The sequence below is a fragment of the Phalacrocorax carbo genome, chromosome 11, assembly GCF_963921805.1.
Source record: "Phalacrocorax carbo chromosome 11, bPhaCar2.1, whole genome shotgun sequence".
NCBI classification, from domain to species: Eukaryota; Metazoa; Chordata; class Aves; order Suliformes; family Phalacrocoracidae; genus Phalacrocorax; species Phalacrocorax carbo.
The window spans coordinates 21230048-21254795 of NC_087523.1; the positions used below are offsets into that span (position 1 = coordinate 21230048).

The 24748-nt window shown below is 45.9% G+C and overlaps 2 protein-coding genes and 1 long non-coding RNA gene across 5 annotated transcripts in view; 1 reads left to right on the plus strand and 2 right to left on the minus strand.

Annotated features, from left to right (window-relative positions):
* Positions 1-7516, minus strand: part of AMOT (angiomotin) — a 63730-nt gene extending 56214 nt beyond the window's left edge. Inside the window, exon 1 of the mRNA XM_064463379.1 lies at positions 7382-7516. The gene's annotated coding sequence lies outside the window, so the exon portion shown is untranslated. The remainder of the gene's footprint in view (positions 1-7381) is intronic.
* On the plus strand, positions 6630-13014 carry LOC135315384 (uncharacterized). Of its 3 annotated transcripts, none has more exons than XR_010374846.1 (3): positions 6630-7014; positions 7442-9236; positions 12746-13014. It is a non-coding gene; the product is annotated as an uncharacterized LOC135315384 (long non-coding RNA). The 3 variants fall into 3 exon arrangements; XR_010374845.1 differs by having other exon boundaries at positions 9092-9236; XR_010374847.1 differs by lacking the exon at positions 12746-13014 and adding an exon at positions 9413-10731 and having other exon boundaries at positions 9092-9236.
* On the minus strand, positions 10766-24748 carry LOC104042422 (phosphoglycerate kinase). Its single transcript, XM_064463382.1, has 11 exons — positions 24599-24748; positions 21775-21825; positions 20550-20705; positions 20287-20431; positions 18007-18110; positions 17169-17288; positions 14504-14618; positions 14018-14197; positions 13279-13456; positions 12915-13013; positions 10766-11243 (listed from the first exon to the last, which is right to left on the minus strand). The coding sequence occupies exons 1-11, from the start codon at positions 24661-24663 to the stop codon at positions 11203-11205; spliced, it is 1254 nt and encodes a 417-aa protein (XP_064319452.1). The 5' UTR covers positions 24664-24748; the 3' UTR covers positions 10766-11202.

Below are 24748 nucleotides of genomic sequence, written 5' to 3' on the forward strand. Positions count from 1 at the left end.
AAGGACCTGTAAACCTTTAACTGATGTCTATTGGATGTTAACATCTTGATGTATGAAAGTTGACCATCGCCTTCATTTCTCTGCACCCCTTCCTCTCATGCCTCTTTAAAAAGAGACGTCTCTTAAAAATCTGCTGAAATGAATTAAAAGATTCCCTCAACTACAATGGGTATGGATCAGAGAGGACTGTAAAAGCAAGGCACAGAGGCCCTGCACTTCAACACAGTCTTTGCTCTCAAAGACTAAAGAATGTATGAAATCACAAGAGAGCGAGATGTACAGCAGGTTCTGCAGCAAAAAACACATTTCATAATCCTGATATTTCAATGACCATAAAGCTTAAGAGGTGAAAACCACAGCTGATTCAAAACCAAAAAGCCTGACTTCTTCACAGTCTCCAGGACCTACAGTGGTGCGACTGTATTGATAAATACCATGGGGACGGGGGAGAGGAGGTGCTTTTGATTTAGAGCTTTTGCAACTCATTTTTAATATCTATGTCAATAAGACTCAGAACTGAGAAACGGAAGAGGCCCAGCCAAAAGTGATCTGTGGCTGGAAGCAACCTTCCATTGCCTGGGAACGTTAAAACTATGGTCTCTGTGAAACAACGAACGCCACAGAGATGCTAGAGCTCTACTAGTTGTAGGAACAGGACCATCTTCCTCCACTACAGAGAACCTGTACTGAATAGTAAACAGATTAGTTTGAACATGAAATTAAAGAATAGAAATTAAAGGAGAAATAACCATATGTACAAAAAAGCTCAAATGCATTTGAACAAAATACATGAAATTCTGTTAAATAATTGCTTCGAAAAGTGGCAATTATAATTTTCTGAGCACAGTTGTGCTCTGAAAAATGATCTGTCTCCTGTAGCAAGCTACAGAAAGATTGATAATTAGAAACAGCAAGGTATCAAGTTACAGATAATTGATTAACATTTCATTTTCACAAAAATGAAAAACTAAAAATAGAATTATGGAGCAAAGTCTGATTAGATTTTACAATCCATTTCAGAAGCTGCTGCCACATTCTGGAAGAGCACCAGCACTCTCTGCTGGTGATCTTTGTTCAATAGTTATCTAGAGGAAAAATGAGGAATGAAAATGCATTATGTTTTTGATATGGAATGCCATTTTTGTTTTAAATGGATGATTAACTAGATCCCTATCAATTTAGCAAATAGCAACTCTAGGAGCTAGTTATGTTTTTGGAAAAAATACAGTAATTACTAAGAAGTGTATTTACTATGGGCAATCATCATTCACTAGAATAAATTTCACTGTTGCAAATAAACATCTGATGTTTCATGCTTCTCTCTGCAGAAAGCATTTCTGCTGTGCTGTAGCACAAAGACAAGCTGGTGTGAGAAGTTCCCATGATGCCAAATCCCTTGGCTCCACCCTGACTTTCCATCAATTTTAGAGCTATGCCAAGAAAAACAGCTCTTCTTAAAAAAATCCTAGTATAGCACTAACATCTTTCCCTGAGGTAGCCACATTGGAAATGCTACTGCGTTTTAATCAAAGCAAACCTGCTCCCAGCCCTGTCTCTGTTACACCCTTTGCCAGGAAGCTGGAAAAGCTTTGACTCCCTCTCCCCAGCATGCACCCAAGCCTTGTCCACACCCACGGTGGATTACTTTACCGCATCTGAGCCAGAGACTGCACGGGGACAAACAGATCAGGAGCAAAAAAAAAAATAAAAACAAAGCCAAGTACCTAAGTGACAGCTGTCCCAGTTTCCAAACTATGCACAGATCAGGCATCAGCAAGAAGGGTTAAAGACTGGCAAATTGAATCCATGTGCAGCTCATGAAAGTGTGGGAAACAAAAGAGACAATGTGAGTTAAGGACAGAGTATTCATTAGCAAAGGGCTCAAGTTTCTTGGCTTTTGCTTGGTCTGCTTCCCAATGGCCATTTTTCAAGGTAGCTTTTTGTTCTTTAGTTTTGAACATAGTCCTGGAAAGACATTATACTCTTTCTTAGCTAACAAACTAAAGCTCAGTACATGTTGAACTGCTTAAAATAATTTGTCTTTTTAATTCCCTGGGGGCAAAAGGGAGAACAATGTCAGAGATGGGCTTTTTCTGCTGGGCTACAGTGGGCTTTGGATCAGAGCTTCATACGACATACTTGATCCAAAGACCTCAGACACCTTCATAAATATTAATTTATGCTATGTTATATGTTATTATATACATAAAGAAATCCAATGTTTAAAAAAAAACCAAACATGAGACTTCATAATGTAGCCCTATCCATTTGAGTCAGAGTAAAGCCATTACTGGAGAACAGCCGCCAAGCTCTGAGCCGCTGCCCCAGCTCAGCTCCACATCTCTGGGGCTGGACCTGCCATCCCTCCCCTTCAATGCCTGCAAGGCACTCGGGAACTTGTTAATGAGGATGGCTTCAAAGCATTTGGGATGCTGAAGAGATTCAGTTCACAGCAGCAGCGTTAGGGTGGAGAAAGGGGTCCCAGTCATTGATACCGAGAGGCCTGCAGTCTCCAGTTTTTCCACCTGAGGGGTACAGTCAACCCTCATATCAGGTGGAGTGCGGCTCAATTAAGCAATGTAGCAGCATGGGTGATACCAGTGGGGTCCCAGTGCCCCCAAAGCCCTGTGGTAGGTCTATACCCCTTCAGCACCTGGGGGACATCCAGAGCAAGACTGCAAGTCCCCTGGTGCCTAGGGCCAGTATTTTGAAAGCAGCTCCATGTCTGGTAGGACACAAATACTAACTACCTTAGGACCTGCATAAGACGAGCCTTGAAAATTTGACCTTCACTGCTTCAGAAAAATCTGAATTTGGTAATCCTGGGGCTTAGGGGGGAACTGATTTGCTGCTCAGTCAAGAAAAAGCAGCAATTGGAGTGGAGTTCTGGAAAAAGCAGTTGAAATAACAGGTCAGAAATTGAAACACAGGGTCTATTTCACTGTTTCAGTCAGAAGATAACTATATGTAGAAGCGTAGCAAGATACACACCTTTTTACTTTGACTACTTCACTTTATGAAGTAAAAAACGGGAAGAACAGCTCCCGAATTAGAGAAACAGCTAAAGCCCTAAAAGGAACAAACACAGTGGTAAAAATAAGTGAGTTTTAACATAGTCGTAAGTCAAAATCAGAAATAATTGTTCTAATGCATTCTGCTCCTGACAAATCTCAACTTCAGAAGAGTTTCACATCTGCAGAGTGTCCCAAGGAACTTTTTAAGCACTCAGGGATCACCGACACTTGGCTGAGTGGGACAGAGTGACAGCCAAATGCCAAGCACAGCACTCTAAAACACTGCATGAGGAACAGAAATTCCTGCCTAAGGAATTGGAGCAAGTTTCCCATTGTAGAAAAGGACAAAAGATTTCAAACCTGAAGTTTTCTATTTTCCAGGGAAGTTAATATTTTGGACATGACAGGACCCAGCAAGAGATCGCTGATCTACAAGGAATTAGAAGATGCTAAAAGCCTTGAGAACTTCAGTAACAATAGGAAATTAACATTACTCTTTTTTTTAATAATATTAACTACACATGCCAGACTGCTCTTAAATATTCTCTTCCCACATTCATACCCACACCTTTACCTTCGTACCATATGAATTCTGTATTCAGCTCTGTCCCTTGATCATTAATGCAGACTCCTAAGCTTCAGACTTCAAAGAAATGCACGCGTAAGAGTCACAGGCACAGGACTGGAACAGCGTCAAAACCTCCCTGTGCAGGAACCTCGATCTGTTTGACTTCACTGTACAAATATCTCGTTCTATCAAGACTAGGAAATCCAATGATTTATGTAGGGCTTCCCACAGATTAAGTTAATAAGGGAACCCAACAGTGCCTCATCTCCTTCCGCCTTCCAAACCCTGGTCAATGAAAGGAAATGGGAATGTCTCCTGGGGTAAGGGAAAGACGTGAGCGCTCTACAAATGTGCAAGGGAAGAAACCAAAGGCTTCATTGTGTGCACATGCACTTCTCCAGGAACCCTCTTCCCTTCTCCTCCCTCCCGTAAGTGGCACACGATAATGTTCTTAGGGAATGTTGGTTCAAATGCAAAGCCTCACCCTCACCACACCGATCGTCACCTAGAACGGTGGTGTTTCAGTTTTCTTGCTGCTTTTTCTTTTCTATTTTTCCTTTCTTTGTCCCTCCCCCCTTTCTTCTGTTCTAACCATTCCTCTTTCTGTTGCTCAAAATGTCTGCACTCCCTGCTTATTTCTGTAGGTTCCCTTCTCTCATTTGTAGTACACTTCCAGTACCACCAGCATTACTCGGAGCTCCAGCTATGCCTTACTAGTCAAAGCTTCCAGCATGTAAGACCGAAGTAGTTTAACACAACACAACTTAAGAAGTTATGGCACAGATATATCAAGATATAGGTCTCTCCAAGACTCTAAGGGACTTAGGGACTCCTTTTAATGTAACTTGCAATCAACATCCTTTTGAGTTACATTTGAAAATTACACTAACGTTCCCTGGCCAAGGTGAAGCCTCATCCCAAGACAGTCAGAAAGGCAGCCTGGCCTTTTTCAGCTCTATTTGTAGCTGCTCATATATCGCCAACTTTCAAGGAAATTATCCAACACCAAACTAACATAGGGGTAGTTTCTTTAGTGGTAAGAAAGCTCCTATACATCATCAGATTCAGGCATTTTTGTTGACAAGATGGTCTGCGCTTGCTCTGAGCTAAGTTAGACGTTAAAATGGTGAAGTGGGAGAAGCTCTTGCCGATAGACATGCTTCAAAGTGCCTTCATCAGCCTTATGATCCCTCATAAAACACTGGGCTAAAGTGACAATACTGACGGTAGACAGTGTTATGAAGCAATGATTTACTTACTGAGGTGGTGAACTATAAAGCCAAACTCAGAAATTTCTCTGCCTAATGAGAATGTTGCAATTAGGTCATCACTGAACACTGCATAACCACATATAGGAACAAAAACATTCCCACAGAATAAGTAATATGTGACAGCAGGTATTTGGAATGAGAACAAGGATTTCATCCACGTAGCCCTACTGCTGAATTATATAGATAAACAGTGGTCCTGAGATAGTCAGCTTCCAGCAGGGTCACGCAGGTGTCAGGATGCATAGACCCAGTTTAGCACTAGAAAGCTAGAGCTTAAACTCCCAAACACAAAAGTTCATGTCCAACTTTGATGAAATTTGACAAGGTGTTCAGAGCAAGTTTCAGTGTGAGAATTCTATTTAGGTCATGTATGAACTGGATCCAGGCCACAACCTTCTTTGTATCTTCCGGACTCCAGCCTGAGCAACACTTCTGATTTCCAATAACTATTTCTGTTAAAAAACTAAATCAGTTCAACACCTGACCTTGCTCAGTTCAGGCCGTACATTTTGGTAAGCCTCCGAACACAAGAGCTTTATTCAAATGACAAGATTCCCTTATCTTTAATAGGAGAACACTCTCCAGACTACTTTTGGTCACTGAAACTCCCTGACCCTCTCCCTCCCTTGGGCCCTGCACAGGCACATGGAAGTACCTGCTGTGGGGGCAGACAGGTCAGGAGAGTGAAGATTTGCAGGTTAATGGGATACCGTTCTGATCAGGGAGATTAGGTTACAAGGCCGTGCCTTTGAAGACTGGCTTCTTCAGTGTGGCACTGTGGTTTACGGCTGGGGATTTATTTTAATTAGACTGTACTCTTAATTATTTATGACCTATATTATCTCAGAAGCTGCCCAAACCCTAAGGCTTAATAAGGATAATTGGAATAATCATGTTTTTACCTCTTTTGTAAAGCACCTTGAGCCTTACTGATGAGAAATGCTAGGGCAGGATTAGATGCTTAATGAAAAATTATCATTACAAAGTGGAATAAAAATGAAAAGTGAACTAAAATGGAATCTGCTATTTTATACTGCGTTAGGGCTGGATTTAGGATCATTCATCAGGTGACACACTGAAAATTTTAACCTGAAAATTGAATGGGGATCTTCTTTATGCATCTCATACTGGGAGATTCCACGTGATGATGCCAAGGGCCAGAGCCTGGGCCCGACTGCCGTGAGAAGTCAGAACAGCCCGCCAGGACCCTGCACTGTGGAAGTGCTGGGCTACCCATACACTGGCGATTCAGTCAGTTCTTGGCTATTTATAGCACCAAGCAAAAGCAAAAGGTGTTTAAGGTCCCCCAGGTTCCTGTGTCCACCACAGCTCCTGCACACTAAAGATTTAGCCTTCCAACCCTCCCTTTCCTCAAAAAGTATCCTGGAATTGAGACAGATGGGATTTGTGCTTTTGCTTCAACCACGTGGTAAAAGTGACAGTGAATATTTATGGGCCTACCTGAATCAGTCTGCTAATGAAAGGCACAATCTTTCAACCTGAGCGCAGAGCCTGAAGTAGCAGAGGGGATGGTTAAACCCAGAGCCTCGAGGGGCTAATGGAATCCCACTCTATACCAGGCAAGGATGCAATCCCAAAGCTTTTAACTCTTTGGAGATTATCACCCACAGACCAGCATTTTGTTCTTCAGGGAGTGAAGCAGGAGGATTTGGAGTCACTTTTGCTTAATTCAGAGTTTGGGCTGAGGCAGATCAGCTCCTGTGGGTGCCTGGGCCCAGCAGGACTCTGTAGGGAAGAGGAGGGCGTAGCAGGCACCATCTCTTGCAGCTGTGGCAGGGGTAGAGGCCCTGGACCTGCTCTGCACAACTGCAGGTAGCAAAACATCCCCTTGCATTACCTACACTTGAAAATGGACCTGGGAAAGGATAGGACGGCTCTGCTCTTTCCTTGGCACTGACTCCTAGGTCCCCGCCACCACCCGCATCAAACAGTCCCCATTTGCACGCCCTCACCGCCTTCTCCTCGCCTCGCCGCCCGCCGTGACGAGACTTCCCCGAGACCACCGGGGGTGTCTGCGGCGGCCCCCAAACACTGGACGTGGTCACGGAACCGGCCCACACCCGCCCAGCTCGCCGCGGGAAGGAGGAGGTCTCCGTGAGGGCAGCGGGTAGACCCGGGAGACTCTTCCGCGGGCTCTGAGGTAGGACCCCGGCCGCGGGGGAGCCGCGGGGCCCTTCAGCCCCGTCCCGGGCGGTGCGGGGAGGGGGCTGCGCCGGGGGTGGGTCGGCATTTACCTCAGGCTGCAGGCGCGGGCAGAAGCGGGGCGCCGACGGGAGGGCCGGGGCTACCGCGGCCGTTAGGCGGGAGCCGCCCCCGCCTCAGCAGCCCCTCCGGGGGGGGAACCCCGGCGCCGCTCCCCGCTGCACCTGCCCCCGAGCCCGGCATCTCGGCCGGGCAGGGCGGCCGCGGCCCCCTCCCTCCTCTCCGCGGGGGGCCGCGCTCCCCCCTCACGCAGCCGGCCTCGCAAGGGCGGCCCGAGCCTCCCCGCTCCACACCCCGCTCCTTACCCCGCGGGCGCCTGCCCCAGCGGCCGCCCGCTCATCCATCTTGCTCCTCTTTCCTCCGAGGTGACAAAGCCGGCATGGCAATGAGAGACACCGAGGAGCTCTGGGAAGTGCCTACCCCAGATTCAGTTATTAACTTTCACCAGGCGGCTGCAACTACGGCACCCGGCATCCCCCGCTGGGCCAGCGCCTGCAAAGGCGGCCGGGAAGTGTAGTCCTCCCGCCCCGCCGCCGCCTCACCGCCCGCCCGCCGGCGGGAGCTGCCGGCCCGCCTCGCCTGCCCTCATCTCCCGGGCGCTGGGCGGGAACACAAGTCCTGGCTCGGAACGGAGCTGCCTCCGCAGAGTCCTGTAGGTTTCCACGTCTTGGCCGATGAGGGAGAGGTGGTCCAGGCAGGTCCTCCATGGAGGCCGCTCCTCTCCAACAGGCATCTGGGGGCTAAAGGCGCAAAGGTCCTTCATGAAACACTGGCTGTGCTGAGAGGAACATCAAGAAGGCAGGCGTCAAGGGGAACGCACAGACAATGAGGGGACAGAGGTGTTCATCCTTCACCCCAGGAGGGGGATGCCGTCCCCACCCTCATGGCATTGCACAAAATGGCCGCTGCCCACAGGAGGCCCAGTTCCTTGGGAAGGCAGAGCTGTAGCAAGAAGTTTTGACGTTTTGGCAGTTACAAGGGTACATTTGCCACAGCTGGCCTCCTGGCCAGCCAGGTCCACAAATATTAAGGATGTCCCATGCTCCCTCAGCCACATCAGGGCTGATGTCCCTGCCCACAGCCGCCAAGGCACCAGGGCTGCATTTTTACTACTGAGCAACGTTCTCAAGCACCGTTGGTTGCACGTTTTACAACAGAGAAACGCTCTCTCTACCGTCTGTATTTAACAGTAGAAGGTAAATTATGCGGGGAGACACCAGTATAACAGCTCACATGTTTCAGCCTAAGAGGAGCTTATTTTGTTGATGACCAATTTAAAGTATTTAATGTTGAAATTTTTTATAATCACAGCCATGAGGATTTAAGCTCTTCACTTTTTATTTCACCTGACTTATTATCAGCCCACTTACGTATTAAATCTATTACCTTCATAAGATCATGAGCTTTCTGTGACAGCTCTGTCTTCTAATGTCTTCCACAATGTTTCTAACTAGCAACATTCCTGGCCCCAAAAACACCCTCAAGAAAAGCAATAAAAATGTGAAAGCGGAACTGTCAAAGATTCATGTCTAGAAAAGTTGTCAGAACACATGCAAAAATAACCTAGGAAGACACCTATGAACTATAACTCCAGAGCATGTAAGATTTAGTGAGAGAAGGAACCTCTAGATGCCTTAAGAATATTTTATCACTGTGACAGCCAGGTGCTAAAAAATATTAATAGGCAAAGCTTAAAAAAGAATATCTGGAAACTGTCACTCAAGTAATCAGCTGCTGGTCATGAAGCATACAGCTCCTCCCATCTCGTGTTGAGATGTTGTCCATTTTTCTGTACAACCCATAAAGCTGAGCAACTCTCTGGACTTGCCGTACAAGTTTTGCTATGTTGAGCGCACAGGCCTGAACATCGCATTAGTTAAAACAAGCCATGTGGAAACAAAAGAACGTTTTAGAGATGTGAGTAGCAAGCATCCAAAGTCAGGTGGAAAAATGTTTTTAATTGCAGACATCTGTGTTCATGGAACATTACTACTCCCTGTCATATTTGATTACAGGTAACTGTTCTGTTGCTTTTGATGAAGTGGAGAAAAAACCCAGCAGAGGTAGCGGCCACACACTAACCTTGAACTGTAAGCACCAAGAAAGAGGCTACAGAGGGTAAAGTCTGTTATTCCTCCATGGGAATCCAGCAACACAGAGGTATGAGAATGATGCTAAAATGGGCCATGCTATCACGAGGCCTTGTTTGCCAGAGCCAGACAAGAATGATGTTATAAAACATGGTGGAATTTTTGTTTTTGTAGTACTGGATTTCCAAAATCCATCATCTTTTTGTGGCTGACAAGCTCACTCCTTTCTTTGCCTCATTACTGCAGCTGTCGGAGGTCTGCACCCCTGCCTGGAAAACATGAGTAACAGCAAGAAAGCAATCCTAGCAAAAATCTGCATCATTCATGCGTAATCAGACAATGCTTGGGAGATTTACAAAGGAGGGGAGGAGGAGAAAACCACAGCACTGCAGTTATTTGCATTATTTCTAGCTTTTTTTCTTTGCAATAGACACTTTTAGCTTTAAAACGTAATGAGTATATATTCCCTACGCAGCTTTATACACACTTCAGCTTTACTGGGTTTTAATTCGCATCCCACCGCGACTGAGTAAAATTTGGCAAATAGGCTTTGTCTCTTTATAACACATGCTTTCGTTTTGTTTTGGTAATATTATGTACATGCATACAAATTAACTTAAAAGCATACTCTGTGTTGTGGCTTACTGCTTACCTCAAAGATTCTCTCCATAGTTCGTCCTGACTGCTTTATACTATTCAGGCCACACAAAACCTCCTGGGAAGCACCCTAACAACACTGCTGGGAAAGCACTAGGAATAAAACCAGGCAATTGCTGCTTTTACATCGCTTGTTTTTCTCTGATCCAGCAGGAAGATACACAAGCAGTTCAGCTGGAGCACTGCATATTCCTACAGTTCTTATGAGCAGAGCCATGACTGCTAACACAATCCAAAACACACTTTTGGATGCTCAGAAGCCACTCTGAGTTTGGAGTAGAGCTGGGTTTGGTTTAGAGCCCCCCTGTGCTCACATTTGGGTCCTGCAGCAAGTGTAGGAGCCAACGCATGACGGTCAGAATGGAAATCCCAACTTTATACATTTGCAGCATGTTGGTGGTCCTCCACTGACAAGCGTTGCAGTTCTACAACACGCTTAAGCCACACACGCAAGCCTATTTGTCCAACCGTGTGGTTTTGCTATGCTAGTTTTAGTGCTTTTAGGACCACAAACTTGAGCAAAGGTGCACTGCTGTTCTGTTTGCCTGTGACTTGGCTTTTACCTACCTGTCTTCAAAGTTTCCCCTATGTTCAATTAGATGCATTAGTTCCCTACTATAAGGCGAGTTCTCTAGGTGAGAAACACTTTTAAATTTGCACTTTTTTACTAGACTTGCACATTCAAAATGTCTTCTTTCTGTATCACTTGATGGCATGGAAGTTTTAACATAACAGCACATCTGTACCAATTTACTTCCTTACCAACAAAGCTCACTTTGGTAATGACTGGGTGCTTATAAATCCACTGGACAAAGAGGATGTTTATAAGTATTATAATTAAAGCAAAAAGGAAAAATATCTCTGCCTCCTGATGCTAGAGAAAAGGTATTTTAATGTAGCCCGTTCTAAAAATCTGAAAGAAGGACCATATACAAACTGGGAGCACTTTAAATATGTTTATTCAGCAGCTATGACAATCAGCCTCCAAAAAACTGGAGTCCCCTCTTGTTTCTGAACCGTGTCAAGTGATGAAAATGCCTGCTAAGAACATTGAAGCTAAGTAGTGCACTCCTTTCTGAGAAACAGACACGTCTAACAGGGATTAATCTCTTTGAAAAGGCAAAATATAAATATATACACTCTAAATTCACAACAACAGTTTAAACTCACTACATTAATTCAAGTGGGGTAACAGTGGACAAATCCACATCACGTAAACTGCAGTCGTAAAATATCTCTGCTGTCTTCTCCTCAAACCCTGTCCAGTTTCGGTTTACATTCTGTGATCTGCCTGTCGCAGAGTTGAAATGCAGAAGCGCTGAAGTGTTGAATCTCAGGGGCTGTGCACAGGACCAGGAAGCGGGGCGATGCTCTCTTCTCTACACGTTGCTCAAGGCATCCACACCAGGAAGAACCTTACCTGTTAGCAGTTAAAAAATACCCATAAAGTTACCCTCTGCCCTCAAACAATTAAGCTTTACACTTGTGATTACAATGTTTAAGCATATAAAAAAAATAAACCAGAAATTATAGGTTAAAAATGGAAGAGCTTGGCTCTATGTACACTCCTGTTGAAGACTGCGGCTCTTAAGGCATATGGGTTGCATTTAAACTGTTCAATGCAGTAAATACTTTGTGGGGCTGTAGCGAGTACCCAGAGCACAGCTGCACTCGTATGTCAGCAGATTCTTAACGTACCACAGTCATCAATTCTCAATTAACAATAATGGTAAATTTCTATCCAAGTCTCTGCTAGGGTCAGATCCAAACACCTAAGATCTTTTTCCATTAAGTTTGATGGCAAACAGATTTTTGATTGGATCTAGGGAGTTGCTGCATACTTTCTTCAATCCCTAGTGGCACATAAATAGAATTTTGGAGTGTGTGGTGGAAATTTTAAGAATGAATTAAGAAAAAGAAACAAAGCTGCCTACAAGCCTCATGTCTTTTACTGGGACTAAAGCACCCAGGTCTAGATATTTACATGCCTCATTCCAACTGACGGAAGCAAGGAATATGCTAATCTTTGGGTATGAGGGCCCAGGATTAAAGTGCAATGTTTTCTAAAGCATTTTTAGCTCTTTGTCCTACTTTAATTATGAACACAGACCATTCTGGTTTTGCTTTTTTTCAGAAAACCTACCTCCTAATGCTCAAGCTGTGTGGCAGTACTGAATTTTAACACCGTTCACAACTCGCTAGTTTGATGGGATTTTTGGGGGGCGGTTGCCTTTTTTTCCCCCTCATCTTCAGAAGCTTTTCTAATTAGCTAGACTTCCGTTACATTTAAAAGATCACACACACAAGCCCACATTTTGGGCCAAAACTTAGACAAGTTTGTCCTTTTGAATAAATCGGTTGCACAGTGTTTCCTTCCAGCCATCTGCATTCTTTCCCTTTACCATCACTCCCCAGGCAACAGAAACAAAAGCTCTGTCTTGCATATAACTGCTGGAAACTAACAGCTGCAATGCAGTTTATTGCAGTTTCTCTTCTACAGAGAAGTTGACAGCATTAGATAATTTACACATATTGGGAAACAGCTAATTACCAGAGGAAATGAAAACTCATTTAGAGTACAATGTAACTCATTAGAAGAATCCTGTAAATTCTCACCATTTTGAATTCCAAGTACCCTCATGCAGGTTCATAAGTCATCACTAGAGGGCTCCCCAAAACCAGGGAATTTGAAACAATGTGCTGAAAAGGAGACTTTTGGCAAAAGTTCGAGAGTATTCTGATGAGATTTCCCTAACAGAAACTGGGCATTTTCAACAGTCTGGTTAGCATGTCTCAGGGGATCATCTGCAAAACAGAGCCCGCTCTCAAGGCCGTTATATTTTCTATGCCAGCATTTTTGCTGTCTGGGAGTGGCAGACTGTGCTGTTTGCAAGAACACTCCATTTTCTTTCCTCTCTCTAGGAGGACTACAGAAGAGCAATGGGGGGCTCATTGCTCAAAAGCTACATGCAACTCCATGTGATGGAACAGAAAAGACATTCACGCTACTGTTGTGCTTTCTTGAATATCAGCACGTGGCAGAGCACCCAGAACTACCCGATTTGCTCGAACGAGTTAAAAGAACAGTTACCCTCTAGCAGTTCCAGGCTGGCACCACCTCCCGTGCTGACATGGCTAACTTTATCCTCAGTGTTCCACTTTGCACAGCAAGTCGCTGTATCTCCACCACCTGTAGTACAAACAAAATCAATGAGACACAGAAGTTGTTCAGATTTTGTTTGGCTTAACGGCCGTAGCCTTGTTATGGGCTGGTCCTGCTCCCAGACACTCAGCATTGGTACACAGAGCAGCCTTTAAAGCCCTGTCTCCAAGCTGAAGGACAGGTGAAAAGGTTATGAAAGAATAACACTTTGGCAAGTATTTTTAATGTGGTACTGGCAAGCAGAAGCTTCCTTGCTGCATTTAGAAAGGTGAGAACAAATGCAACTACTTACCAATAATGGTGATGCTGCCTTTTCCAGTTACTTCTACCACTTTGTCCATCAGGGCTTTGGTTCCTTTGGCAAACTTGTCCCACTCAAAGACACCAACTGGCCCATTCCACACAATTTGCTTGGCCCTTCCCACAACTTCGACAAACTTCTTCACGCTTTCAGGGCCGCAGTCCAAGCCCTAAGACAAGTACAAGAAGCCACAGGTATTCTTGCTGCCAGCCCTCATCTCAAAGCTCCAATGCCTAGCTGGGATCCTCAGAAGCTTCCCCCTCACCCCTGGATGTGAAGCAAGGGCTTCTCTGCATGCACTGAATACTGAGAGACAGATTTGCCAACAGCTGCTGCGGTAGGGCGGAGTCTGGTGTGGTATTTATCTTCCTAGGACAAATTAAGTAATTTTTAAATCTATGTCAGATGCTTGAAGCCTTAGTCAGAAACCTTTGCCAACTCTACCTAAATTCCAGTCAAATAAAAGGGATTTCTATTGTGTTGAGATCTGAAGGTTTTAGAAAAATTTTGCTGTTTTAATCCAAATCTCTCAAAAGCTACTTTAGACTTAAAGATTCAGGACAAACAACAGGGCTTCAATTTCATTAAACCAACACACTCTACACAGCTTGACTGCCTTCAGAAACATTTGCAAAGGATCACAATTACTCTTTCTACCCCTTTAGGGGGCGTCCTTCCCACCCCACTGCTGCCTGTTACTTCTTTTCGTCCCTTGCCTCTTAAAACCCACCATCCAGCCAGCAGGAATGCCTGAAGCCACAGTGGCTTCCCCAGTCTGCGCATGCTCATCAAATTTGTCTGCAGTGACGAAGTCAACAGGCAGAGTGATCTTCACACCGTTCTTCTCTGCCTTGGCCATCAGGTCCTTGACAATTTTTGATCCCTCTTCATCAAACAGAGAGTTGCCAATCTAGAGAAATTATTTAGGAAAAGTTAGGTTAGTGGTTGGACTCAATGATCTTAAGGGTCTTTTCCAACCTTAATGATTCTATGATTACAGAACAGGACAGCAGCAGTCAAGCCAAACTGCTCAGAGAGCAATTTTGGAAAGACTGCTTCCTTAAAGCACCTAGCTAGACGTAGGCAGTAATCCAATTTTTGCAAACTGGCTCTCTTGCAGAGAGTCAGGATAGGCAGTTCTCAATACCAGAATATATAAGCGACATTCTGACCATATTCTTTATGAGGAGCAGACACAGAATTGCTCTTTTCATACCTCCATGTTGTTGAGCACTTTGAGGAAGGTGAACGCCATTCCACCACCAATGATCATCTCGTTGACCTTATCCAACATGTTACTGATCAGCTGGATCTTATCCTGAACTTTGGCTCTGGCAAGAGAGAGAGGGAAAAGGAGTGAAAAATGTAGCCACTATCCAGAACTCCTCAGACAGAACTTACTCCCTAGTCATCTTTAGCTGAGACAGCATGAAGCCTCACAAGGACTTCTTGGATCAAAGCAGAATTAATCTATTGCTATTCAGTAGTGGCAATATTGTGATTGTGGCATGTCAAGGCCATTCTGAGAGAACAAACCAACAGAGGAGTTGTTGGGAGTGGCTGAAAGGGAATCTGGCAACATAGCAGGCCAGCATGAAACATCAACTTCCCAGAGCATTATTCAGGCCTCCATTTTTTTCCTGTTTAATTCTAAACCTCATTTGGCGCTTTAGCACCCGATTTCCCCTGACTGTCCAGCAAGGCAGAGCAGAGATCAGAGCACTGCCTTTCACAATCACTGTCCAGCTCCTGTAACCTGTGCAGGTCCGACACCCATCACACCCACAGCACAGGTCATCCCAGTAGTCTGAAGCCGTGATACAAAACTGCCCTGCCCAAAAGCAGATGGCTGCTTTTGGCACAAGATACAAATGATAATGGGACAACAATGCCAAAATGACTTTATGTAGGAATGGCAGAGGAGGCAGTAAATAGGCACAAGTCTCCTGTCTTCCCTCTTTAGTGCCACATATGGCATTTTTGTCGTCATCTAAAAGAAAGCTTCATGCAAGACCTTAGGAAACAACCCTGAGCTAAACCTAGGCTGACACTCTTGAGACTTGCATTATAATCTTAGTTTGACCACACCCTGCTTGGTGACATTAGACAAGACCATTTCCTCTTCTTGCTTGAGTTTCCCCATCTCTAAAACAGGGATAACGATATGAATTTCATTAATAAAATGCTTTCAGACCTAATCATAAGAAAGAGGTATTGCCTCTACAAATCCAGCCTTAGCGACCACGGAGAGCTCTGGTGTGAACCAGCCACCAGCCCCAGTTTAAGCCATGAAGTTGCTAACGTTGCTACGCTGCAGGAGCTGAACTGGTAAACAGGCGTTGCTGGGATGGTTCGGAGCCACAAACCCTGCAGGGCCCCACTTGCTGTGTGCAGCTCCAGGCAAAAAGAGTGACAGTGAATTAGATTTTTGCTTCTTTCCCTTCCACATACCCTGCTCCTGGAACTGAATTAACCTCCTGCATGTGGTCTTTCTTTGCCAGCACATTTCTTTTCCACTTTACTTGTTAGTAAAGTTGTTCTCAATTTATCTTCTAGGCCCAGTTGTGTTATATATAAGAAGTAGCAAACCTGCAGCTGGACTACATGCAGCTTCCAAGAGTGACTTCTCTCTGGTACAATTGAGCAAGAGTTGCTCCATCCGCCATCCCACCTAGGAATAAGCTGCACCACCAGTGGAAAAGTGGTGCTTTCAAACAGATAAAGGGGTTTTCTGGCTCTGAACTGCTCTCAGAGCTCCTCCCATGACTCACTAAGGTGCAGTCGGCATTCATCACTCAGCCACACAATGAGCTCAGTGTCAAGCTCCTAGACTGGGATATGCTGGTCACCCTTGTTATGCACCTCTCAAAGAAAGGGTTATTTTGTTCCCACTGGATTTACCGCACTTCCACACTTCACTAATAGGCCTGATATTTTAACATTTTGGCCGTCCTAGCTGCCGCTCTCACTCAAGCATCCGATAAGGTAACTAACACACTTTCCCTTGGTGATATACCTGCAACTTCCATCAAGGGCAATGAGGAGTGTATAGCACTTAATGATGGGTCACCTGCAGCTGTAAACCTTGGAAGGGTACTAATAAAAAGAGAAAAAAAGCATCGTTCAGTACTACCAAGGTCATGGACGTTTAAAGCTTTATGTGAGAGCTGAATACTTCTTAAAACACACATTTATAGGTGCAAAGAGCAAGAACAGGCCACGTACTTCTGTCAAGAACATGGGAATATTACAGCATCCCAGCTTTGCGTTACCTCACAAAGTATTTTAATTCACCTGAAGAACGGCAATATGCTGTCACAGAACTACAGTGCTAAACTGGGTACACACGCGACAAAAGTCGGCAGTGATGGGAAGTTATTTCTACACAAAAGCAGTCACTTGGCTTTGCACCTCCAGGCTTCTTTGCACACTAGTGCTGTGGAAGAGCGGAGGCCCACCCAGCTACCGCAGGTCACCATTGCATAATGGCAGATTGTGTCAGCTTACACAGTGCTGAGCCTGCAGGATGCTTGTACTCTGAACCGTGGAGGAAAGGTCACCGACACTGTTTCAGGGCCATCAAGTGTATCTAACAGCTCTTCTCGTTCATCTGTACAACAAACTGCTGCGGGCTATCTCAATGTGGGGAATGTAAGAGGTCAGGAGATATGATGAGCAGACCCCGACAGTATCATCACAGGAGCAGATGCCATCAGTTAGCTCCTCCCTAATCCAGGTCTTATAGAGATCTCAGGACTTATCTACCAAACTGTAGGTACAGTTAAAAGGAAAGCCCTTGTTTGAACCAAGCCAAAATAACCTTTCATTCCTTACAGAGCAGTTAAAAAGAAATATGGAGTCGATATGTTCTTGAGTCTTACCCTCCAAGAATTGCTAAGAAGGGTCTCTCCGGACTCTCCAGGGCCTTAGCAAAATAATCCAGCTCTTTCTTCATCAGGAAGCCAGCAGCCTTCTGAGGCAGGTTGACACCTACCATGGAGCTGCAGAATAAAGGTAAGAGTGAGGAAAGGAAGTTTTCTATCAGTGCAGGTCCAAATACCCGTGTCTCACAGCATTACAAAGCCAATCCTTTAGTCAGCTGCAGCAATGAGAATAGCCACTACCTGCATGAAAACAAACACAAGGGTTTTGTTTTCTGGATTCAATAAGATGGCTGTACGCATTTACTTTCTGAGATTGTTTCTCCACAGACACGTTGATACACAAGCCATTTATAGTGTTAACTAGGGATCCAAAACACTGAGGGACAAGCAAGCATAGCAAGAGCAGGGATGTCTTCCTCCAATAGCACTGGATTATGAAGTCAAGCTCAAAAGAGGACCACTAGAGCTTGCAATTACACATATCAAAACACGATCCATGAGAATAATCAGTCTGGACCTATTCATTTTTTTGAAAAGGGGTCTTCTGTAACTGCAGGACAATTTATACATGTACTAAGCAAGTGATTTTTATATCTTCAAAGCCTAAAAAGTCAATTCAAGTCTTCTGAGTTTCATCTGTCTCCTGGTCCCAGAGGGAAACTTGAAAGAGCATACACTGTTGACAACTACCACCGCTAAATCCATTGCTCAGGAACAAACACAGCAGAACAATAATGGGATAAGCCCAAAAGGAAGTTAAAACTCATTAGGGGCAAAGCTGTATGTGCTTCCATGGCAGACGTCACTCTGCCATGGAAGGAAAATGGACACATACCTGTGAGCTCGGTGGGCAGTTCCAAAAGCATCGTTGATATAGACATCTCCCAGTTTAGAAAGAGAGGCTCTGAAAGCCTCCACTTTTGCAGGATCAGCCTTGATCTAAAAAGAGAAAGAATGACAAGTTGATGCTATTCAGGTACACGCATTGATTCTGAACCTAAAGTCAGAGTAAGCAATTTGACTTGTAAACCCAAAGCAAAGAAAGGTCAGCTGGGGAAACACCTCAGCTCCTCCTATGGATCACTGTATTTCATATGCTCTTTCCCAGTCCAGTAGGAGCAACAGAAAGGTTGAAACTCCACGTCATACTCCCCGAGACTGCTGTTACAGGCCTGAGGACTCTTCCCACTTCAAGTTTCTGGTCCATCAGCAGAGCAGGAACGGACTGCCATCCTACCAACCTTTCGGTCTCTCTCCAACAGATTTCTAGTTGTGTGCAGCAATCATAGTTAACACAGAAAGAGTGCACAGAGACAAGGTAATGCTGAGATAAGACTAAATAAACTCGTGCTTGCTTACTGAACAAAGAAAGTGTGGTCTCCAAGAGCTACAGGTAAAAGGATGAGCTCCTGAAGGATTGATTTAGCGACTGCATTGAGGATTAACTTATAAATAGCCTGCACACTACAACAGGCCACAGCGAAAGCAGCCAACATAAGAGAGCTGGAGATCAGCTTAGCGTATAGTGGTAAGAGCAGATGTATTTCTGTTAAAAGACCTTTTCTCCATCCTCCAAGCATCCTACCAAAGCCTCACGGGATCGCTCATGTAGTTGTTTTCTTTCCCACCATGAAAAGACAGCAGAGCTCACTTTGACAGTAAGTGACTGCTTGGACCTCGTTTACAGCCACTTGCTCTTAAAGAACTGCCCAGACTGGCAGTCAAGCCGTCACCTCTCCAAGTGCCTTGCTGCTTTATCAGCTCACCATCCCAAGGGAGGCTTCTGCAAGCACCCAGATGTCACACCATGGGGACGATGGCAGGAAGGTACGCTAATACATGGCAGATGGGTTCAGTATGGCTTTGGGTGACCTTTTAATCACACAGCCTGAGCAGAAGACAAGCCAAAGAGACTACACAGATTATGGAACAATGCTGTCAACTGCACCTTCACTTGGTGAATTGCCTGGCTTTGCGCACAGAGATTAAGTGCTGCTGTTAAAACCTAACATATGTAAGCAGAACACAAGAGGCTTTGAATGAAGGAACCACTACCGCTTGATCTGCTTTGGAAAGCCACAGTTTCCAAGCACCAGTTAGTGATCTGCAGCCTTGTATGACACCACCGCTCCCACAGTGCTGACTTTTACCTCTGTTAGGACAAGAAACAGGTCTGTCAACAGCACCTCACCTGTTTTGCTCAACTGCAGCGCACGCTCCTGTTTCTGCACACCCAGTTAAACAATCTGAGAATTACGGAAATGCACAAAACCATTTCCCAGAGCAAATTAAATTCTTGCCCCTCTCTTGTCCCTGCCGCCATACTGGCTTTCAGTGGCACACAGTTCTAGTAGTGAGTAATTCCAGACTCGCTCAGTTTCTTGTCGCCATCTGCAAAGGCTTACTGATTCTCTGGGCTATTCTTCTAAGCTATGGGAGTCCTGTGTCAGCCCCTAAAGGGCACCACATGATGTCAGCATTCCACTCCACACACTGAATCTGAAAGGAGCCAAGGCCTGTGTAAAGTCAATGGGGTCATCATTGCTAAGAAAAGCAGCTGCCTGGAGCAAGCATTCTTCCTGACCTTCAAGGAAATGTCAGAGGTGCAGGGCAGCCTGGTTCTAGATGACTACTCGGAAGAGCAGACAGGCTTATAAAAGGATTTGATAATCCCTACGTTGCAGAATATTTAAACATTATATTAAAATATTAGCCAGATAACCAGGAAAGATGCACCATTCTTGTGAACCCCGTAGCAACAAACTATCTCCAACAGACCTTGTTTTGTTTTAGGCATCCCAAAATGAAATCCAATAAGCAGCAACCAATTTCCTGCACAGCCCCATCTCGCTCCTTCTTCCTTCTCTTACGGACTACATCACCTATAGCCTTTCACTTGAGCTGTTTCACCTTGGAATTTCAATGCCTTTGACTCAAACTTTTGCACAGCACAGTACAAGTGATGGGACACGCTGAACTAAAGATCTCTGACATCCTTGTGAGAGCAAATTCAGAAAGAGCATTTTAGACAGGCTGCTGCCTCCTTGTCAATCTGCAGCAAAAAAGGTAGCAAGACCAGAGCAGGCATGCACAAAAGCTAGACTTGAAGTTTCACCTTGTTCCCAGAAGCATCCTTCCCTTTTCCTTCTTCTTCTACATGGAATCGGAGGTTCTCTAGCAGGATGACAGAGCCAGCTGCAGGATTAGCACAGGCCTTCTCCACCTCAGGACCAACACAATCCTTCAGGAATAAGACCTCCCTGCAAACAGAAGATAGACACTGTCACTCCACCAGTGACTCTTCCTTTCAGGTAGGAAAGCATCCAGGTCCGCTGACAAAGAGGGCCTGATGCACACTGGACTGCTCTTCTACTTCACCTGCCCAGCAGCGCCTTAAGCTCCACAGCTACTGGGGCCAAGGAGAACTTTTCCGGCATGGGAACGCCATCCGGGCGCCCCAGGTGACTCATCAAAACCACCGACTTGGCTCCGTGATCCAAGCAGTGCTTGATGGTAGGAACAGCTGCCTTGATTCTGTAATGGCAGAGAAGATCAAATGAGAAAGGATTCAAGTAGATTTTACCAGGCAAGCAGCCTTACTGACCACTTACACAAGAGCTCTGGGAGTTGTCCCTCAAAAATACTGAAGAATTCCATCCTACCTCTGGTGCTCGCATGGTTCAGCCAACCCCTCAAAGGACAGCAGGGCATCACCACTAGTAAATCTCCAAAAGGGACACTGGGCTTCTCAGCAACCTATTCTGGCTAGACCAAATGTCTAGGAGACAAACCACACCCCGCAGAGCACAGCTTTCCCTGTGGAGCTAACCCAGCCCACCCTTCTCTCCTAGGAACTGTGACAATCCTGAAGCACAGTCAAGAAAGCACCATCTAAATTCTCAATCCCGGTATGTTTGCATTTGTTTCCACCGTTATCTTCCATGTGATGTAGGATATGATAATAAAATACATTCTGTAATCTCAATTCTGTCACAGCTCGTAGCTAAGAAATGCCAGGACACACTTCAACATTTACCGGGCTTCCTGGTTTAGCCCATGATCCTGACCCACTAAAGAAACTATGTGAATGTTGAGCACCGAACTTATTATGAACAAAACTGGCATCTCCCTGCATGCGACAGACAAGCAAGACAAGACATTTGATATCACTGTTTCTAAACGCCGTGTCTTTGCATGCTGCGCTAGAACAATTGTTCTAACCTAAGCCAACAAGTTAAGGCAACTGCAGGGTAACCAGGAGGCAGAAGGTCTCCTGGATACTACCAACAAATACAGCAAATTTTCACATGCACCCAAAGGGATGTGGTTGTGAAATGGTTATAACCCTTCAACCATATTTGAAGAATGGAGTTTAGGATCTGTACAATTAAAAGACTTTCTCTATGTGCCTTCCACAGCAGCTACGGTGAAAAGCCACCTTGTAGTTAGTGTAGTCTGCTAATAGTTGCAGGGGTTTTAATTAACAATTGTTGGACCTTCTCTGAGACACCTTTAACATTCTGGTACGAGCTAACAGAACTGGGCTAAAATCAGAGAGAAACAGACTTTGGGGCTTCCATCTGCGATGGAAATTACGGCTCACCTTTGATTGTTGGTTATTTTGTGATCCTTCATTGGAACATTAAAGTCAACCCTAAAGAAAACCAGAAAGATAATTAAATACTCAATAAATTTCTTTTACAAAAAGCAAGGGAACCTGCCAGTAAAGGCACTGGCAAGAAACACAACATTACAATTTGAGTAAGATTTTTAGCTTTGCCTTGTACACAAGTTCCATTTTGAATCAGTGTGTTATTAGCCATTTCTGCTTGCAATAACAGAGCACAAACGGAAAACAAACATCTGGTAAAATGACTTAGTGTAGCTATGTCACCAATACATCCTAATGCTCATGACGGCAGTAGCAATGGTGCTGAAACAGGAAATAAAACTGAGACTGAATGAGCTCCCCACAACCTTTTTATGCTTTCAGATCAGCAGCTGGGAGCTTCCAAGGGAAAGGAAGCAAATAATGAAAAATGACATGGCGTTCTCTAGTGCGGTCTTTAAAACAAGTGGCTGGACTACTCCGGCAAGCAGGCAGGCTCAAGGAAGCTGGCCTGTTATTGCCTACAGCTTCGAATTTCTGTCCTCTGCAGCTCTCACTCTCTGCAGCTGAGGCTGCGGCTTATCACATTCCCCCTGGAAGGCCAGATGTAGATCGAGAGGTAGCTTCCCTTCTCGCGCCAGACGAAGGGATGGAAGGGAGGAGTTTCATCAGCCACTTCTCACTAGCGTACCTTGTGCCCACGTGCTGACTAGCAGCGGCAGGAAGCCGGGTGGCGTAACAGCTAAAGGCAGAAATTACTCACAGACCTAGGGAAGGGAACATCTCACCGCCTGCAACAGCGTTTCAGAATGAGAAAGTGAAAGAGAGCGTTACAGCTCACCCTTCATCGTCTGTATCTATACTAAAGAACAACGAAATTCAGGAAGCTGCTTTAATTCTCTTGCAGCCTGCTCAGCACAAGATGGAAAGAACAACAAAAGCTGCCAGCAAACCAGGAGTAGCTGAGCAGAAACAAATTGAACTGGCAGCCCCACAGTACAGCAGACTAATTCTAGAAAGGGGAAAGAGACACACCATTACCGTGCTACTATTCTAAAGAGAGAGAATAAAAGAATGGTTTGCTCTACAGAGCCATCACAGCTACAAAAGAAAGACCCGGCTCACCCTTCCTCCTCCCACTGCAGGACAACTGAAATCTGAGCTCCCCTCAACCCTTCCTCCTCCCCATTCCCAACTTCCCTCGAAGCTTTGGCCTTAGGACTGGAAGATAAACTGGTTATGAGAAAGCCAAAACTTATGATATGAGAAGAAAAAAAGAAGTATCGATTTTAGTAGTACTGAGAGCACATGGTGATTCTTTTCAGAGAAAAAAGATGGAGGTGGGAAACAAAGATTGGCATTTCGCTCAGTTTTAGTAGCCCGCCACAAAATTGCAAAGACAGATACGTGCATTAACTATCGGAGGCTAGGAGCTGGCTAACCCATCCTCTGCCAAAGCCATGCTGTAAGACGATGCAGAAAAGGAAAAAGAACCAGTCAGATAGAAAAAAAACCCAAAGAATCAGTTGCTACAGAGATAAAAAGATCTTGCTGTACCAGATTTAGGAGCGCATGTAAATTCTGAGCCAGCTCCTTCAGTCCTCATTAGGGGGGCCAGTTTCTGGTAATGAAATTTCTAGGGAACTACTTCAAAATAAGATGACAGAGAGACAAGATAAAAAGAGTGAGTTGCCTGACGGAGACTACAAGGAAGAGAAGTTATAATTTTGTTATATCTTGCTGACTCGCCAAGCAAGGCAACAGGCACATGCTAGTCACGCTATGGTGACCTTGGACAAAAGAATCCCACCAATAAGAATATTTCGAGCAGGATGTATCACGATGTACCTCGGTGCCCTTATCTCCCAGTATTTGGCAGCAATTCCAACATTAGGCTTTCAGCAGGCTTTGATGTTTTACAAATAAGATATGAATTCCCACTTCAGGGTTTTACAAGAGGACATGGTGAACACCTGTGATTCATCTCTTATTGCCAAAAGCAGAATTATTATTTTATTTGGGTCGTTGGCCAGAGCCATATTTTCACTTTTTTTTATTGCAATGCTTTCCGGATTTGCAGGAAGGAAAAAGGGGGAGCTGGGGAATAACCTTTTTCTGCAGTGCTCCCCGAATGAAAACGCTGTAGATCGGCGAGTTTTCCCCTCGAACAGCCCGTGGATGACACACGTGCAGGCAGAGGAATTTAGCAAGGCGGGGCTCCTGCGGTTTCAGCCCCGGGTGGGCGGTGGGGGCCCGCCGGTGCCCCCCCACCTCGGGCAGCGCTGGCCACGGCCTGCCCCAGCTGTGCCCGGGTTCACCCCCCGCATCCCCCCTCGCGAACGAACAGACCCATTTCTGGGACGGGCAACGCAGGACGTGAGGAGCCGGGGGGTGGGGGGGAACGAAACCAAAACCGCGCAAAAAATAATTCGCCGGGCTTAGGCGTGAAGCCGCCGAGGGCAGAGGCCACTCGCTGCTGCACGGGGGAGCCCCCCGCCCGCCCGGGGCCCGGCGAGGGGGGGTCAGGCCAGGCCAGGCCAGCTCCGCCGGGGCCCGGTGAGGCGGGGCGAGGCGGGGGGGGCAGCCCAGCCCAGCCCAGCCCCGCCGGGGCCCGAGAGGCCGCGGGCGGCTCCCTCCGCTCCTCCGCCCCCGGGAGGCTCCTCCATCGCCGGGAGGCACCGCCGCCCTCCCGCCGGGCCCGAGGGCCGCCCTCAGGACAAGGGCACCGCGGGCGGCAGCCCCGGGCACCGCCGCGGCCGGGCCCGCCCTTCCCCTCGCCGCACGGCGGGAAGGCGTGCGGCGGGCGTCAGCTCCTCACCTCATGACGACCCGCTTGCCCTTCACATCCACCTTGTCGAGGGTGAGCTTGGTAGAGAGAGACATGGCTGCTCCCGGCACGGCTAGATCCGACCCGCTGCGCTGCCGACCGCGCTCTGCCGCAGCCACCCCCGGCACCCCGCCCGTCCCG